We start from the raw sequence: 18017 nt of genomic DNA, 5'->3' as shown, positions 1-18017 counted from the left end.
CTGAGTGCTCCGAGGAATGCTTGGGTGTTTCTTGGGCCCTTGGTGACTCGGGAGGCTTCCGCTCGGGGCTCCGAGATCGTGGGGTAGTTTTCGGCTCTTTCGGTGGCGTTGTGTCCGGTGGTTTCGACACCGACGCCGACGGTGTGTGTCGAGGTCGGTATGACGTTCGGGATCTGACAGATGCTTCCGATTGTTGGTCCCAATCCAGATGTCTGGGAGGGAACCAGGGGAACATAGAAGGCATGGGGCAGGACCCGTAGAGGTACTGCCACTGTCTTTGATCCCACGACATTGTAGGCGGTGGTTTCGGTGGGGAATGATCCCTGTTGCGAGACCTCTCCTCTGAATCTCTGGATCGATGCCGATGCCGGGGAGCGTGCCGAGGGCTTCTTGAACGGTCGCGCCCGCGGTCCTCCCTCGGCGTGGTAGATCGATCTTCTTTGGGGTGCTGGGTTTGCCGACGATCGGGGCTGACTGATGGTTCCCTGATCGGCGTTCGGGGTGGAGCGGTGTCCTCCACTGTGTGTATCTCCAGTGGGCTGCTCTCCGCTCCCGATCTCTGGGATAGCTCTAAGTCGCGATCCGAGTCGGATGAAATGGCGATCTGCGTCGACATCGATGCCAACACCGGGGGGCTTAACCGGCGGCGTGGGGAAGCGAACAGCTTCAGTGGTGGTACTTTCGCCGTCGATCCCGATGGTGACGTCGGTAGCGAAGTCGCGGACGATCGATGTTTGTCCGACTTTTTCTTTTTCTTCGCTTCCGGCTGCAGTCCCTTCTCCTCCCTTGGCCGTTTTGCAGGAGTGGAGGAGGCGGACTTTGATGCCGAGCCCGATTTTGTGGGGCGGTCGGCGTCGGAGGTGCTCTTGTCGGCGCCGAGCGACTCCGATGTCGACGGGGTGTGCGTCGCTGCCGACGTTCGTTTAGGCGACAGTGCTTTCTCCATCAGTGCCGCTGCTAAACGACCCGCGCGGTTCTTTTTCGTCTGGCGGGAAAATTTTGCGCAGTGGACACACGCGTCGGGGATATGCGTTTCTCCCAAGCAAAAAAGGCAAAGAAGGTGTCCGTCTGTGGGGGAGATCTTGCTACCGCAGTTCTTACACCTTTTGAAAAATCCCCACCGTTTTTCCATACGGGGGGGGGGGTGAGGGAAAGGCGGGAAAAAAAGGGGGAAAAACTGAGGGAAAAGTTTCGGAAAAATCTTTCGCCTTCTCCCTCCCTAGTCTTTAAAAAGACTGTTGTGTGGTCTATGCCAATTAAAGTTCTATAACGTTCAAAATCTAACAACTAGCAACTTCCAAGAAAAGGATTTCTACCGACCGTGCGAGAGATCGACCGATCCAAGCGGCGGTCAGAAGAGAACTGGCGGGATGTCCGCTCCGGTCCCTGTGGGCATGCGCAGTGGGGCTTCTGCGCATGCGCACTGGGCCTGGGGCGCGGAAATCCGCAGCTTTCAAGAATACCGATCGAGATCGGCGCAGGCGCCTATATCCCATCAGTGTGATGCACAGAGACCACGAAGAAGATCTTACGGTTACCCCAGCAAGGGGCCTTCAAGGCAAGTGAGAAGTGGAGGTGGTTTGCCAATACCTTCCTCTGTAGTCTTCCCTGGACTTCTCCCATTTAAGTACTAACCAGGGCTGACGCTGCTTAGCTCCCGAGATCTGATGACATCAGATTGTACCATGTCACCTCCCCCCCCCCCCCTTGACAGCTTATCCTTCAAAACCGTCCTTGTCCTCTAAGGTGCTACGGGACTAGCTGTCCAACACTTGAAAATGTAATGGTATCAATGGAAACCTACAAGAAGCAGAACTTCATACTATACATGGAAGGGAAACAGACTGTTTTGTACCACAAAATTCCCTGATAAGAATATAGTGAACGAATGAATACATCATTCCTCCTCCATAAACAGGAAATTTTGCCCTTGCTACATCAGCCATTCTTTTCGTAACAGGAATTGTCTAGTCTGGTTTATGACTGGCAGGCTAACCACATCCTCAATTTGTCACACAAGTAGCTGAAAATTCTCACAATGCGTGCAATTTTGTCTCTTGCGATACAGCACCATTTAAATTTAACACAATAAAACCACCCAACCAAGCATTGTAAGAACAGGAGGAGGGAGGCAACGATCTAGCAGTTCACTGCATTTCCTTCAGGTCTTTAACTAGCTAGTACCTTTGATCAACAAAACAGGCAAATATCTCCAAGATAAATGATACCAAGAAGAGTTAGCAACAACTCTGTAGCTAGGGGCTGTGGGAGGAGAAGGCCATGGGGGGCTGCCGGGGGAGGGGGCCCTTTAAATCATGCAGGAGACCGGTGACTGCTTCTGCCGCCCCTCCCATGTGATTTAGAGCCCACCAATCAATGTCATGGGAAGGGCAGCGGCTCCTGGATGCCCCTCATGCATGGTTTAAAACATGAAGCAGTGGGAGGGAGAGGCAGCCCTGGAATGGGGGATGAGGGGGCCCCCAATACTGTCAGGGGGGCAGGCCCCATGGGCCCCTGGTTAGCAATGGTAGCTCATCAACAGCCTTCCTTCCAAGACTGAGGCATTTTGTCTGTTGTCGGGGAGGGACGGTGGCTCAGTGGTAGAGCATCTGCTTGGGAAGCAGAAGGTCCCAGGTTCAATCCCCGGCATCTCCAAAAAAGGGTCCAGGCAAATAGGTGTGAAAAACCTCAGCTTGAGACCCTGGAGAGCCACTGCCAGTCTGAGAAGACAATACTGACTTTGATGGACCGAAGGTCTGATTCAGTATAAGGCAGCTTCATATGTTCATATGTTACTGAATTCTGCACCTTGATGAACTGATTTGTATCTCCTTTCAACAGCCAGCACCCTGAAGTAGAAGGAAGGGCACTGGGTGAGCTAGCCTGGGCCATCCAGGACAGGGTAGGCCAAGACACTTCTTACGTTGGGACTTAGGTTGGACCTACTCAGCAGGGCATCCTCATCCTGAACTCCCCACCCAAAGATGATGATGATGATACTGGATTTATATCCTGCCCTATAATTTGAATCTCACAGTGGTCACAATCGTCTTTACCTTCCTCCCCGCCCCACCACAACAGACACCCTGTGAGGTAGGTGGGGCTGAGAGAGCTCTCCCAGAAGCTGCCCTTTCAAGGACAACTCCTAGGAGAGCTAAGGCTGGCCCAAGGCCATTCCAGCAGCGGCAAGTGGAGGAGAGGGGAATCAAACCCAAGTCTCCCAGATAAGAGTCCGCGCACTTAACCGCTATACCAGACTGGCTCTTGGCCTATCCTGTGCTGGATGGCCCAGCCTAGCCTGTCCTCATCAGATCCTGGCAGCTAAACTAAGGCTGACCCTTGAAACTAGATTTGGATGGGAGACCACCAAGGAAGTCCAGGGTTTGCTATGCAGAGGCAGGCAATGGCAAACCATCTGTTTTATCTCTTGTCCTACCTGCATGGCCCAAGCTGAGTTAGTGTGAGCTAGCTCACAGTATTTTAGCCTCTGGCTCACGCATTTTTGTCTTAGCTCAGGAAGGCAGGATGGGCCTACAGCAAACTGATTTATGCAGCAGCTCACAACTTTAATGCCAGTAGCTCACAAGTTAGAATTTTTGCTCACAAGACTCTGCAGCTTAGAGGGAGCGTTGGGCCCAGGCTAGCCTGATTCCCATCAGATCTCAAAAGCGAAGGTTCCGTCTTCCTCATTTGTCCTCACAACCACTCTGTGAATTAGGATGGACTGAGAGGGCGCCCCGACGTCACCCTAGCAAGGTGCAGAGTGGAATGGAAATTTAACCATCCTCTCAGACTCAGTACAACACCCTCAGTACTACATAATGCTGGATCTCATAAAACAATATGTTAGACCATGTTCAATAAATAACTTTAATCAAAAACACATTACTGATAGGAAAAACTCATTTTATATGTCTGTGTGTGTGAGAATGTGTGTGAGTGTGTGTATGTGTGTGTGTGTGAGAAAGAGAGAGACACACACAGAGAGAGACAGGGGGGTTAGTGTGTATAAAATTCCCTTATCAAAGAGAATTCTTTTTGAAAAAAATCTTGCCGTTTCTACTCTGAATAAGTAACCACAGCATCCTTAAGGACTCATCTAGTGCACAAAATTTACTTTGAAAATATGCTCAACGCTGCCATCTAGTGGGCTTAGCTATAATGCTGTCATACTTGAGAGTATCCCTGTGTTCATCTGACAAAAAACCATGGAGGCCAGCATTCCGGCATTGGTCGTGCTTGTTCACACGGGTACTGAAATGATCATGTAAACAAGCTAAAGGCTGTCTGAAAGGTTTAAGATGTGTTCTGTCTGCCCTTTGAGGTGGCCATCCAGGAAGCAGACAGTGACTTTTAACGGGGGGAAAGTTTAGTTGTGCAAAACGAATGAAAAATCCCTGCGGTGGGTATTATTTTATTTTTATATATTTCATTTATGACCCTGGTTCGTACTTGGATGGCAGACCACAAAAGAAATCCAGGGTCACTATGCAGAGGCAGGCAATGGCAGGCCACCTTGGAACATCTCTCACCTTGGAAATCCTAGAGGGTCAGCAGAAGTCACCTGTGACTTGATAGCACTTTCCGCCACCATCTTGGCCTAATTGGGCTCCTATCTTATCATGCAAGAAGAAAAAGGGTACGCAGCAGCCACTGCAGCTCTCCACCACTCGCGTTACATCTTTTAGCAGCATCTTTACCGTTTCTAATTTCGGAAGGAACACCTTGGTTCTCAACTAAGTTTGGTGTAGTGGTTAAGTGTGCAGATTCTTATCTGGGAGAACCGGGTTTGATTCCCCACTCCTCCACTTGCAGCTGCTGGAATGGCCTTGGGTCAGCCATAGCTCTGGCAGAGGTTGTCCTTGAAAGGGCAGCTGCTGTGAGAGCCCTCTAAGCCCCACCCACCTCACAGGGTGTCTGTTGTGGGGGAGGAAGGGAAAGGAGATTGTGAGCCACTCTGAGATTCCAAGTGGAGGGCAGGATATAAATCCAATATCTTCATCTACCTCACAGGGTGTCTGTTGTGGGGGAGGAAGGTAAAGGAGATTGTGAGCCGCTCTGAGACTCTTCAGAGTGGAGGGCGGGATATAAATCCAATATCTTCATCTACCTCACAGGGTGTCTGTTGTGGGGGAGGAAGGTAAAGGAGATTGTGAGCCGCTCTGAGACTCTTTGGAGTGGAGGGCGGAATATAATTCCAATATCTTCATCTACCTCACAGGGTGTCTGTTGTGGGGGAGGAAGGTAAAGGAGATTGTGAGCCGCTCTGAGACTCTTTGGAGTGGAGGGCGGGATATAAATCCAATATCTTCATCTACCTCACAGGGTGTCTGTTGTGGGGGAGGAAGGTAAAGGAGATTGTGAGCCGCTCTGAGACTCTTCGGAGTGGAGGGCAGGATATAAATCCAATATCTTCTTCATCTTCTAATTTTATTCCCAAATGAATAACAAGCCGGTTGGTACTCAGGAAGAATATTAGCCCTCCGCTTGCCTTTGCAGACCGTAACCTTCCTTGCCAACAGATCCATGCGTGAAGCAGGGACATGATGACAATAGACCGGAGCTGCTCTTCTCAAGTTACTCTACTGGTGAAAAGAGCACATAAAGTATAGCTTTCGTTGAAAATGCTGCCAAGATACAAAGCGGCCACTAGGTGTTTCTGCGTCTCTGCCAAGGGAAAACTCCTGTGATGGGCACGCAGCTGAGCCAGGCTTTCATTAGGAACATTCTCCAGGTAAGTTGTGATTTAAAGATGTTCAAGAGATGGGGATCCAGTGTACAAGTATTGTGAGTCTATGTGCGCCAAGCAAAGAAGAGCTTCCAACAGTGCAGGAAGGCAGGCGCTTCCTTAGTTCCAGTTTGGCATTTGCGCAACCCAACAGCAAGGGGGATAAAACCAATAATAAGCATTTGACCTCTGAAACAAAAGACAGAAGAGGAGACACAGCTACGGGACCGCCACTCACGTCCTCCAACAAATTGAGACCCAAACTAGTTTGAAAAAACCTTTTCTGTGCCTTCGGTCACTAATTATGACACAGGAACACAAACCCAAGGAGGCCGGTTCGAAGCTCACCTACGGAGAGGAGGCGCCACGTCACCGCAGGAGTCGCGAAACAAGCAAAGACATCATCAGTGCAAGTGAAGTGGGTGAGGTGCGGAAGAGTGACGGACTGGCCGCGGCACAGACCCCACATGTACACTTGGCCACCCTGAGTTTTAGCAGCGGAAGTGTGAACCGAGTGACATGCAGCGATCTCAACGAGTCTGCGTTCAAAAGCAAACAAGACACTGGTGTAAGAACAGCATGCAGAGGCAAAGCCCAGAGCCAAACAGGTTGCGAGGTTCCCCAGCTAATAGCAGGGGATGGGGAGGGGTGGGGGTAGGGTTGCCAGATCCATTTTGGGAAACTCCTAAGGATTTGGGGGTGGGAAGGCGGGGATCTTAGTGGGGTACAATGCCATACAGTCCACCCTCCAAAACACTATTTTTTCTCCAGGGGAACTGATCTCTATTGTCTGGAGAAGAGCTCTCATTCCAGGACAGGGGTGGCCAAATTGTGGCTCTGGAACAACATGCGGCTCTCCCACACACATTATGTGGCTCTCAAAGCCCCAATTGCCCTGTTGGCCAGCTTGGAGAAGACAATTTTCTCTTTTAAATCACTCCTCTAAACCAAACCAACTGGTGACTCGGAGGATGCATTTAAAGTTAAAGCTGTTTTCTTTCCACCTCCCCTTTCCTCCCCCTCCTTCCTCTTTCTTCCTTCCTTCCATCCATCTTGCAGCTCTCAAACATCTGATGTTCATGTCTTGCGGCTCTCAAACATCTGACATTTATTTTATGTGGCTGTTATGTTAAGCAAGTCTGGCCACTGCTGTTCTAGGAGATCCCCACACCCCACCTGGAAACTGGCATCCCTAATGCCCAAGGGCAACAGAGTCCCTTTTCAAGGTCTGCATGCGGCTCCCCCCCCACCCCCACCCCCGTGCTCCATTTCATACGGTTGCCAAAGCTTTCCATTCTTTTTGTTTTTAACAGAACAAAGCCTAAAGACAGATGAGGAAATAAAGCAGCAAGGCTGAACTGCATAGAATACTAAATCTCATCACAATACCAAGGAAGATCCTATTGCCTATTCCCCACCCCCCCACCCCAGTGAAAGGGCATTTCCATAACTGTGTTTGGGTGGGTGTGGATATGTGTGGAGGGGGACATTCAATACAGCAAAGCTTGTTATTTTGTCTGAAATCTAATAAGCTCCAGAACTTCATGGCTTTCCCCATGCAATTGTATACATTTTTGGTAAGTATTTTGATAATTCCACTAAGTAGAATGCATGCAAAACTTAAACTGTTTAAAACAGCGGTTGCTCCTGAGTAAAATATATATTTAATGAACAGTGCGGTTAAAAATAAAAACCAAAGTACATAGAAGCTGCTGCCAAACAATCTGAAACAAGCGCAAGTGTAGGGCAATTTATATTTTTTTCTGGAAAAGTTCCCACCCCAGATATGTAAATATAGCCTATTTATCTGTAGGTCTCGCAGCTGCTGTGCCACAAATCAATCATGCTGGATGGTTTAAATGTGTGATGTGTAGCATGGGCTTGTACATGACGTATCTGCCCTCTTTTGCTAGCATTATTTAAGTATTTAAATTATTTAGCTAAGTTTGAATCAGAAAATTTTCCTAGCCCAGAAAGCCCACAAAGGAGCTATAAGTAAAATCACAGCGCCATCTAGCAAAGACATCAACTGCTCACCTGTAATCCACACAACAGGATATTGCCCTATCAGGAAGATGCCACCTGCTAATTTTTGTGAACAACATTCAAAGGCAAAAGATGAGCCTCAAGTTCACAAAGTGATGGCCATGTTTTCTTAGTCGTTTTTTTCCAGGCCTCATAGCTGAGAGAAATTTGTGCCTTCTAACACATTTAGTCAGCTCAACTAGGCCATGACCTTGGGTCTACATGGCTCATCTTCCTGGAAGCCAGCTACCTGTGTCTATACGGAGGTCAGGGCGTTCACACTGGTGACACCAGCCTTTGCCCTCTAGTGAGACGGCTTACATTAAATATGGAGGGTTGTTTTGGAACTGTGATTACAAGAAGAAATGGACTGGCTTATGCCAGCAAAGAAGAAGTCTATGTATTATGCCTTCAGGCAGAAAGCCTGAAAAATACTGTCTGAAAAAGACTTTTGTTTTTCCATCCATGCTTAATAACTGTTAATTAGTAATTAATCAGTAATAACAGCTAATTAGCAAGATGCTAATAATTAAAATAATTACCAATTACTTTCCCATTCATGCCTGCTAATTGCCGCTTTTTATCTTTAACAAGTTTTATTTTAAAGGGCCTCTTTATTTTTCTGTCTGGAGAACTAATTCTGGCTAGAATTCTCCCCTTGACAAAGGCACCTCTTCTCTTACTTTAGGGGATTTTAACCTTCCCAATACATATTTTGTTTAGATTTCAGATTTTTCTGCAAATCTGGGGCTTTTCTCAGCTTTGTAGAAATATGTGTCTTCATGGCTCTGACCTCTGGGCTGAAGTGTCCACAGATGAGGCCATATTGATGCAATGTAAAGCACTGGGATGTGGCAGAGCACTTAATCATTTCCCTGCCTGCTGTTTTCACCTTCAATATGCCCACCACCACAGATTTCACCCCAGTGTTGAAGCACAGAGGAGAAAAGGCAGCCACACATTTGAAAACTCAAATTCATTAGTAACATGCAGCTCTGGATTAAGTAGGTATCAGTAACATGACAATATCCACATGATTTGTTTGGAATTTTTCATTAACTTAGAACAACAAAAGCAACATCTCAGATGGACCTCCTGATGGCACCTGGGTTTTTTGGCCACTGTGTAACACAGAGTGTTGGACTGGATGGGCCACTGGCCTGATCCAACATGGCTTCTCTTATGTTCTTATGACAGGGGAAAGTATACCCAGTTCCAATGCTGAGTCACACTCTCCTGCCTTTCAAAAAAAATTATGATGGAACTGCATGCTCTAGATTCAGATTAAATAGATCCCAACTTAACAGACAAAAATCAGGGGGGAAATACAATCGCTACAATAATGTCCGTGAGTGACTCTGACTGACGTCTTACCTGTCCTTATCCACGGAGACTGGTGCTGGGTAAGACTGGTTACTTCTGTTGCCGGTGCCCAGCTGACCATAGGAATTGGCCCCCCAGGCATACAGGTGACCTTCCTCTGTCAGCACCAGCGTATGCGCAAAGCCACAGGCGACCTACAAGAAAGAGCATCAATTCCTAAAGTAACTTGTGTTTTTACATTTCAATTTTTACACCTGGAGATCTAAAATACAAGTAGGAACCAGGAACCGGAAAGGCCTCGTGGGGGACATTTCACTTTCCCCACAGTTTCCCCTTTCCTTTCGCTTAATGCTCCCCGTTTCCTGCCACCCCCTCTCCTTCCCACTCCCCAGAAGACTGACCTTTATCTCTCCCTCATACATACAAACAGTGGTCTTCAGCTTCCCTTCCTTCTCTACCACTGGCAGATTAAGGAAAACTATGGCCCAGTTGTGTGGTGCCGGTCAGCAAGCAGGACCTGGCTGTGCCGTAAGGAACCCACAAGGACCTGTGAGGAGTATCTTTTTCTCCTGTGTCCCCTTCTGCATATTCTTTTCTCTTTGCCTCCTCCTGGCCCCCTCACACCCCTTCCTGCTTCCTCTCATCTCTGCCCAGGTCTGGAGCTACAGAGGGGGGGGGGAGCTGGGAGGCCCTGCCCCCTGACTTCATGTCGGGTGCCCCTGATCTTCCCATCCCCCTCCCCACCACCGTGGGGGTGAAAGCTGAGAGGCTGGGGGGCCACCCCTCTCTCCCCCACAGTTTAAATTGCATGGGAGGGGTACCCAGTGGCAGCCACTACTGAGTCGGGCACCCTGAGTCGCAGTGGCCAGGGGAGGGGATCTGCTAACTGTCCCCTGACTTTTTTTTACATGCTCCCCCCCCCCAACTTTTAAAATCCTGGCTACGGGTCTGCTTCCATCCCACCCACCCATCAGCCTACCTTTTCTCTACCCCCAATCTTCAGCTGTATTATTTATTTTATACCCCACCCTTTTCCCTAATGGGGAACCCAAAGCAGCTTACATCATTCTCTTCTCCCCCATATTCTCCCTCAGGACAAACCTGGGAGCAGGAGTGAACTGGGAGAGAAAACAGCTCCTTGCCCCACCCTCCTGGCCAGCTTGGTCAGGCTGAACCGGGCATCATTTTCCTTGCCTCATGCCAAACTCTGGTGGGCTGGGTGCCACCTCCCCCTGCTTCGGGAAGGGCTCAGGTGGGCTTGGACTGACCCAGTAAGTTTCCATGGCAGAACAGGGATTCCAAATCCTCGTCTGAAACTCTCACTTGGGGGGGGGGGGGGGGACTGCTGTTGAACAGCAAACACCTTGAAGCACGGACCTGGATCCTATGTTTATCTGGAACATCCAGATGCACCAGCGATGAAGACAGGAAACAGGTCTGCTGTACTCCACCACCATTAAACACATTAATATATTAATATCGTATCGATATGGCACCTGTATTGTTTTAATGTTTATTTTATTTATTTATTTAATAGGCTTATATTCCGCCTTTTTCTGTAAACGGGTTCAAGGCAGATCACAACATATAAAAACAACAATAAAAACCTACATATCAAAGTTAAAACACCAGTTTAAAATTCACAGTAAAAACGATAATTAAAACGCACCACCGGTGGACAGGGCACAGCATACCAATAACCAGTTGTAAGCCTACCTTATACGATGGTAATAACGATAGGATAGCACTGTAATAAGCATGATGTCACCACAAGGGAGTTTGTATTTGTTTTACTGGTTTTATGTAACTGTGGCCTATTGGTCTGTAAGCCGCCCTGAGCCTGCTCCAGCAGGGAGGGCGGGATATAAATCTAATAAATAAATAAATAAAATAACAGCCTGGTCTGGAGGAAGCAAGTAGGCCTGACCCCAGGGATCTCCCCTCAAAGGCCAAAACAGCTCTGGAAAAGGCTCTGTCCCCTCCCCCAGCTTTTTGCTGACAGAAACCAAGCCTGGAAGGCTGGCAATATTTGTGGTGGTCGCCCACAGCAACCGTTTAAGGCATCTCTTTTTTAAAGCCACTTCTAAAGCTGCACTGCTTCTATCATTGGACGGTTTTAACGTCATCATCATAATCTCTTCAGATTTTTTTCTGCAAACCTTAGGGGTTTTATTTGGGTATTCTCAAATATACAGCGCTGCCATGACAGCATGCCAGATTAGTCACATCCAAGGAAATGGCAAAGGTGTCCAAGGTTGGGGAGGGCTTACTCCCATCATCCTTAAAAAAGATTGTAACAGAAGTAACAAAGGTATGTCCTAAGAATGTTAAAACTTTTTTTAGGCAATTAAAAGCAATAACAGGTGATATTCAAAGAATGTTGTTGATGACCAAAACACACAAACAGGCACATACACAGTGAACAGTGTCTAGCTCAAAGAAGAGATTCTATTAAAAGTCTGCCCCCTGCTGGTTCAACCTGGAAACCTCAATTTCACTTTTGCTCCTTTCTTCTGCAAACTCAATCTGCGAATCTTTATTTCTGCATGGTTTTCTGTTTCCTCACTTCTAATTTTTCCAGCAAACTGTTTCTTTTTTCAGCATTATCTGTGACTCAGTACATTAATACGTATAATCTGCATATGCGTGTGTTCAAGAAACCAATGAGAATGGGTAGATTAAGTTCACAGTTGCAACACGCAGAGACAAAAAAAAAAAAACTGAAAGAAGGCATATTTGCCATGCCCGACCCAATTTTAAAAAACCTGCCATTAATCTGGACATGTGTCAATGGCTCTTATCAGCTATTTGGCCAGATCAAGTGGATTTTCAAATAGATACAGCAATTTATCTGGATTTACAACTGAAAAGGAGCTTTTGGCTTTCATGGAACTTTTTCCCAAGTAAGATGTTAAACAAATAAACAAAGGATGAGGGAAGGAGAAAAAGAGAAAGGTGACTTATACAGAACACAGCGAAGGTCATGATGCAACTGTGACTTTATCAAAACTGTTTTTAATTGTTGGCCATCTCAGTGGCCCTTGTAAACGCAGAAAGGTGGGATACAAAATTTTGTAAATAAATAAATACGGAGCAGTCTTTAAATGTATTGTGACCCTTGGCAGCATGACTCTGACTACTGTTTCAGGCCCCCCATAAAAACAAGAACAATCTCTTGCCACGTTATTACAGATACAGTCTCTTTTTAGTTTTTAGACCACGATGAAGTCATGGGCGTGAAGGCAGGACATACCCTCTGCACACGAATGCCTTGCAGAGCTGCTATTCTGCAGGGTGTGGGCTGGTTGCCATTGTTGCCAAGTCCAAGCTGACCGTTACCATTGTAACCCCAGACGTAGACCTTAAAAAAAAAAATATGGAGATTCTGATTTGTACATAGGAGTAGGAAAAACCACGAGAGAGGGAGAGAGAGGGAGGGAGAGAGAGAAGGAGGGGGGGCAGAGAGACAGAGACATTCAAGCTTCCCCAAAGGGGAATCTAACACATTAGCACTGCCAAATTCCTAAGTTCTGAGGGTTTTTTCCTCTGCTCCACATAGACTTCAAAACATCATGCAACACAATGAAGCGATGAAGCTCCCATGCGCAATGCACAGCGTGTTTCAGAAACACACAGCACGCGGGCAAATTGTGATTGCACTGTGACTGTGCAATGCCAAGTTTTTCTTTTCAAAAAGTCCTCCGGTAATTAGACCACCACTGTGTGGTGGATACAGTAACTGTGGTGGTGATGCTAACAGATACTCTTACCTCACCATTTTCTACCAAAGCCACTGAGCACATCTGGCCGCAAGCAATGTTAACTGCAATCTTATTTTGTAAACAGCTGGTAACTCTTCGCGGAATTGGCTGGTTGGCTGTTGAGCCAGATCCAACTTGCCCGGCGTTGTTATAGCCCCATGCGTAGACCTGCAAAGAGGAACCAGTGATTGACAAAAGTGTATTAGGCTGATGTAACCCCATATTTGACACGACAGTCCGCTTATTACTATTGTTTGGAAAACTCTAGTACAGTGGTCCCCAACCTTTTTGGCACTAGGACCAGTTTTGTGGAAGACAATTTTTCCAGGGACCGGGGGAGGGGGGTGATGGTTTTGGAATGATACAATTGTGCACTTTATTTCTATTAGTTTGGTGTGGTGAAGTTTGCGGACTCTTATATGGGAGAACCAGATTTGATTCCCCACTCCTTCACTTGCAGCTGCTGGAATGGCCTTGGGTCAGCCATAGCTCTTGCAGAGTTGTCCTTGAAAGGGCAGCTTCTGGGAGAGCTCTCTCAGCCCCACCCACCTCACAGGGTGTCTGTTATTGGGGAGGAAGGTAAAGGAGATTGTGAACCACTCTCTGAAATTCGGAGTGGAAGGCAGGATATAAATTCAACGTCTTATTATTATTATTATTTACTACATTGTAATATATAATGAAATAATTATACAACTCACGGCCCGGTTGCTAACAGGCCACAGACCGGTACCAGTCCACGGCCCGGGGGTTGGGGACTCCTGCTCTAGTATGTCAAGGCCTGCAACAAAACAGATTTCGCCTGTACATTCTGGGATAACAACTTCATTTCTATTAAACAGGTTCTAGCCCAATTACATCCCAAATAAAACCAAGCAGTGCCTTTCTAATGTAGGTAGCCACCTCTCACTCACACACACAGCCTCTCAATCTGGACTCATGCAGGCAGGCACAGGAGGGTCTGGTTCCCAGTTAGAGTCCCTGCAGTAAAGATCAGAGGCCAAGCTCCCTGTCCCCAGAGTCAAGCCAGTCAAGAAAGAACTAACATTTTAGACATCTTCAAATGGGTTGCTGTACCAGTCTGAAACAACAGAACAAAGTTTGAGTCCAGTGGTACCTTTAAGTTTAATTCTAGAGTGTTTGTGTGCATGTGAAGTTTAATTCTGGGTATAAGCTTTCAATGCATGCACACAAAAGCTTATACCCAGAGTTAAACTTTGTTAGTCTTAAAGGCGCCACTGGACTCAAACTCTGTTCTGTTTTAGATATCTCTTTTCCAGGCAGATAGATCCAAATAGGTCTGAAGTAGTAGAACAAAATAGGAGTCAATTGCACCTTTAAGACCAACTTAGTTTTATTCAGAACTTAAGCTTCCGTGTGCATGCACACTTCTTTAGACGAGGAATGAGGTACAGTAAGCAGAGCCACATATAGCTGGTGGGGTTTGGAATGCCAAGTGGTACAAAGTTAAAAACCAATAGCAGAATAGTAAAATAAACAAATTCAGAAAACCTTTGATCTGGGTTGGTTTCCCATGCTAATGCAACCCAGATCAAAGGTTTTCTGAATTTATTTATTTTACTATTCTGCTATTGGTTTTTAAACTTTGTACCACTTGGCATTCCAAACCCCACCAGCTATATGTGAGTCTGCTTACTGTACCTCATTCCTTGTCTGAAGAAGTGTGCATGCACACAAAAGCTTATGTTCTGAATAAAACTAAGTTGTCTTAAAGGTGCAATTGACTCCTATTTTGTTCTTTTCCAGGCAGTTATCCTTTTAGGGTTTTTTTTTCCATTTCTAGGCTTAAAGGCTTTTGGGAGCAACTAGACAGTAATCAGCGGGGCTTTTTTTGTAGCAGGAACTCCTTTGCATATTAGGCCACACGCCCCTGATGTAGCCAATCCTCCTGGAGCTTACACAACTCTTAGTACAGGGCCTACTGTAAGCTCCAGGAGGATTGGCTACATCAGGAGTGTATGGCCTAATATGCAAAGGAGTTCCTGCTACAAAAAAAGCCCTGGTAATCAGGAAGGAATAAACTTGCAATTCCACATCACGTTCCCCAACTTCTAATGACCCTCTTTGACACCCAGAAGAATCAGCAGTTCTCTTCTTCCCTCTCCTAACAGCAGAGTGAGCCAAATCACTTTCCACATTTTTAATTCAGGTATGTGGAGGCGGGAACTCTTAGAAGAGAGATCAAAAGAAATCTATGGAGAAAAAATTCACAATCTCTTTCCAGATGTCCAATTTTCAATGAAGAACTCTTGGTGAATTCAAAAGCCCACAAAGCCTTAAATCAGGGGTGGCCAAATCTGCTTAACATATGAGCCACACAGAATAAACGACAGATGTTTGAGAGCTACAAGTCATGACCCTCAGATGTCAGAAGGGAGGGAACGGAGAGAGGAAGGAAAATGGGGAGGGAGGGGGGGAGAGATGTAAAGAAAGCAACTTCAACTTTAAATGCATTTTCCAAGCTGCTGTCTGGCCTGGCTTGGAGAAGAGATTTAAAGAGAGAAATGCCTTCTCCAAGCCAACTAATGGGGCACTGGGGGCTTTGAGAGCCACACAATATGTGTGGAACAGCTGCATGTGGCTCCCGAGCTGCAATTTGGCCACCCGTGCCTTAAAACCAAGACACAAAAGAAGGCATTCATGTGCACATGTTCCAAAAGGGTTTTCACACAAAGATCAGAAAAAGGAAACTTGTACGTTTTTCAAAAGTCAGTGTCTAGTCCTCAAAACACCCAAATAATGAGCTTCATCAGATCGCGTGGTCACTGGAACTAAAGCTTCAACATTTTTATCGAGGGCTGAATTCCTTCCCCATTTTCTTTGTATAGTGTGGTGGTGGGAAGTGCTATTGAGTCGCAGCTGACATATGGTGACCCCTTAGGGTTTTAAAAGAAAGAAACACTGGATGTTTTGTCATTGCTTGCCTCTGCACAGCAACCCTGGATATCCTTGGTGGTCTCCCGTCTTAAGTTCTAATCTACTTAGCTTCTGAGATCTGACAAGACTGGGCTAGCCTGGGCCATCTAGGTCAGGGCAGTATACTGCAGAGGACTCAAAAGCAACCTGTTCCACCTAGAAACAGCTGTTCTTACCTCTCCATCTGACGTTAAAACCATAGAATGATGAGAGCCACAGGCAACTTCGATCACTTTTTTGTTTGCCAAGTTGGTGGAGACTTGGCAAGGAAGCAAACTGTGATTGGTGGTTCCATTTCCCAGCTGACTGTAAGCGTTATGACCCCACGTGTACAGTTCCCCATCTATAATAAAAGGGAGGGAAAGACTGCTTTCAAAAGCATTTGATAAAAGTTAATCGTATTATAAACAATGCATCTTTTCTTTTTTTTCTTAAAGGACAGAAAAGGTAAATAATGGCCGCAGCTCTGTACTTTCTCCTCTAATTGCGGGCTGCTTGTGCCCATCACGTTATTTGTAGTCTGCCTTTCTCACTTAGACTCAAGGAGGATTACGCATTAGCTTCTGCTTCAACCGACATTATTTGTCTCTGAAGATTCTAATAGTGGTTTTTACTTTGTATATTTGATGTCATAAATTTATAAACTATCCTGAGTACTCTACAGGAAAAAAAAACAGAATATAAGCAAAGTAATAACCTCTACAGAACAAAAACAATAAAAAGAACAACAAGGAGGGGGAGGAAATTTATATCCTGCCCTTCACTCGGAGTCTCAGAGCGGCTTACAATCGCCTTCCTTTCCTCGCCCCACAACAGACACCCTATGAAGTGAGTGGGGCCAAGCGAGCAAGTTTGGTGTAGTGGTTAAGTGTGCGGACTCTTATCTAGGAGAACCAGGTTTGCTTCCCCACTCCTCCACTTGCACCTGCTGGCATGGCCTTGGGTCAGCCATAGCTCTGGCAGAGGTTGTCCTTGAAAGGGCAGCTGCTGTGAGAGCCCTCTCCAGCCCCACCCACCTCACAGGGTGTCTGTTGTGGTGGAGGAAGGGAAAGGAGATTGTGAGCCGCTCTGAGACTGTTCAGAGTGGAGGGCGGGATATAAATCCAATATCATCTTCTTCTTCTTTCAAGGACAACTCCTGAGATACCTATGGCTGACCCAAGGCAATTCCAGCAGGTGCAGGTGGAGGAGTGGGGAATCAAACCCAGTTTTTCCAGTTTAGAGTCCACATACTTAACCACTACACCAAACTGCCTCTCTTCAGGCATTAAATTTCCAGTCCATCCTGTGCACACACACCCAAAACCTAAACATAATAATTAAAACAAAAGGGTGAGGGGTACAGTAACCATTCCAAGTTCTATTGTTAAAAAAAACTACAAAGCACAGAAAAATACTGAAGTGAAAAATTCTACCTCAAATTTTATACCACATGTAGAATATGAAACACACTGTGCTTTGCCCATCAATGCTTTTTAAAAATTATTTCTTTCTTTCAAATGAAAGGGGTGGGAAAAGAACAAGGGGGAAAAAGCCCCAAATCCAGCAACCAAATAAGATTTCTTTTTTAAAAAAAAGAAAGAAAAAAGATATATATAAAAACAATGATATAACAAAATGATAGCAGATTTACACACAAATTTCTATAAACAGTTTCCAAATATCAACGTCCATGTGCAATTTCCATCACTATGCCACGTTTAAATACTGATAGTGTTCTAAGGTCCTCAAACCATCGATTCAACAGAGCTGCAGGTTGCCCATCAATTATAAAAGTATGCTTTTAAGCTCCTTGAATGTTTCTGCTTTCAGGAATTCTAGCCTTGCTGTTAACAGGGAGTTCTGTGAAATCAAAGCTGACAGCATCATCTGCAAAAGAGGCTTCCCTCCCAAGAAAAGGATCACATCAAGGGGATGAAAGATTCTAATTTATTGCAATTCTGCAGGGCCTGCAAAACGGAGTCAGGCTTTTAGTGGAGGCAGCGGGCATCCAAATTCCATTCTTGGCCTCCTCTGCTGACAGCCCTAGCATGGTTGCCAGTGGCTCAATTTTCCACGGCACCGCTCAGAAGACCTCCGTCAGCCACCATCGAAGGCAAATTTTACTCTGGTTTTTATTCTTTATGAGATTGTGAATTTTTTAAAAAAAATCTTAATTTTTAATTGTGGGTTTTATATTGCCTCTCCATCACAATTCATGAGACCTTGTAAACTGACGTGAGCAGCATTCCTCTCATGGGTAC

General features: G+C 46.1%; 1 protein-coding gene across 1 annotated transcript in view; it reads right to left on the bottom strand.

Annotated features, from left to right (window-relative positions):
- The window catches only part of RCBTB2 (RCC1 and BTB domain containing protein 2), a 38973-nt gene that overhangs the window by 16052 nt on the left and 4904 nt on the right, over positions 1-18017 (bottom strand). Inside the window, exons 3-7 of the mRNA XM_060231683.1 lie at positions 15951-16117; positions 12847-13005; positions 12330-12437; positions 9128-9270; positions 6077-6267 (exon numbers count right to left, since the gene is read on the bottom strand). Coding sequence (XP_060087666.1) covers positions 6077-6267; positions 9128-9270; positions 12330-12437; positions 12847-13005; positions 15951-16117 — 768 coding nt within the window. The remainder of the gene's footprint in view (positions 1-6076; positions 6268-9127; positions 9271-12329; positions 12438-12846; positions 13006-15950; positions 16118-18017) is intronic.

This window comes from Heteronotia binoei, chromosome 1, assembly GCF_032191835.1.
Source record: "Heteronotia binoei isolate CCM8104 ecotype False Entrance Well chromosome 1, APGP_CSIRO_Hbin_v1, whole genome shotgun sequence".
Taxonomy (NCBI): Eukaryota; Metazoa; Chordata; class Lepidosauria; order Squamata; family Gekkonidae; genus Heteronotia; species Heteronotia binoei.
The sequence above is the reverse complement of the archived record's forward strand: the minus strand, read 5'-3'. Positions and strand labels throughout refer to the sequence as shown.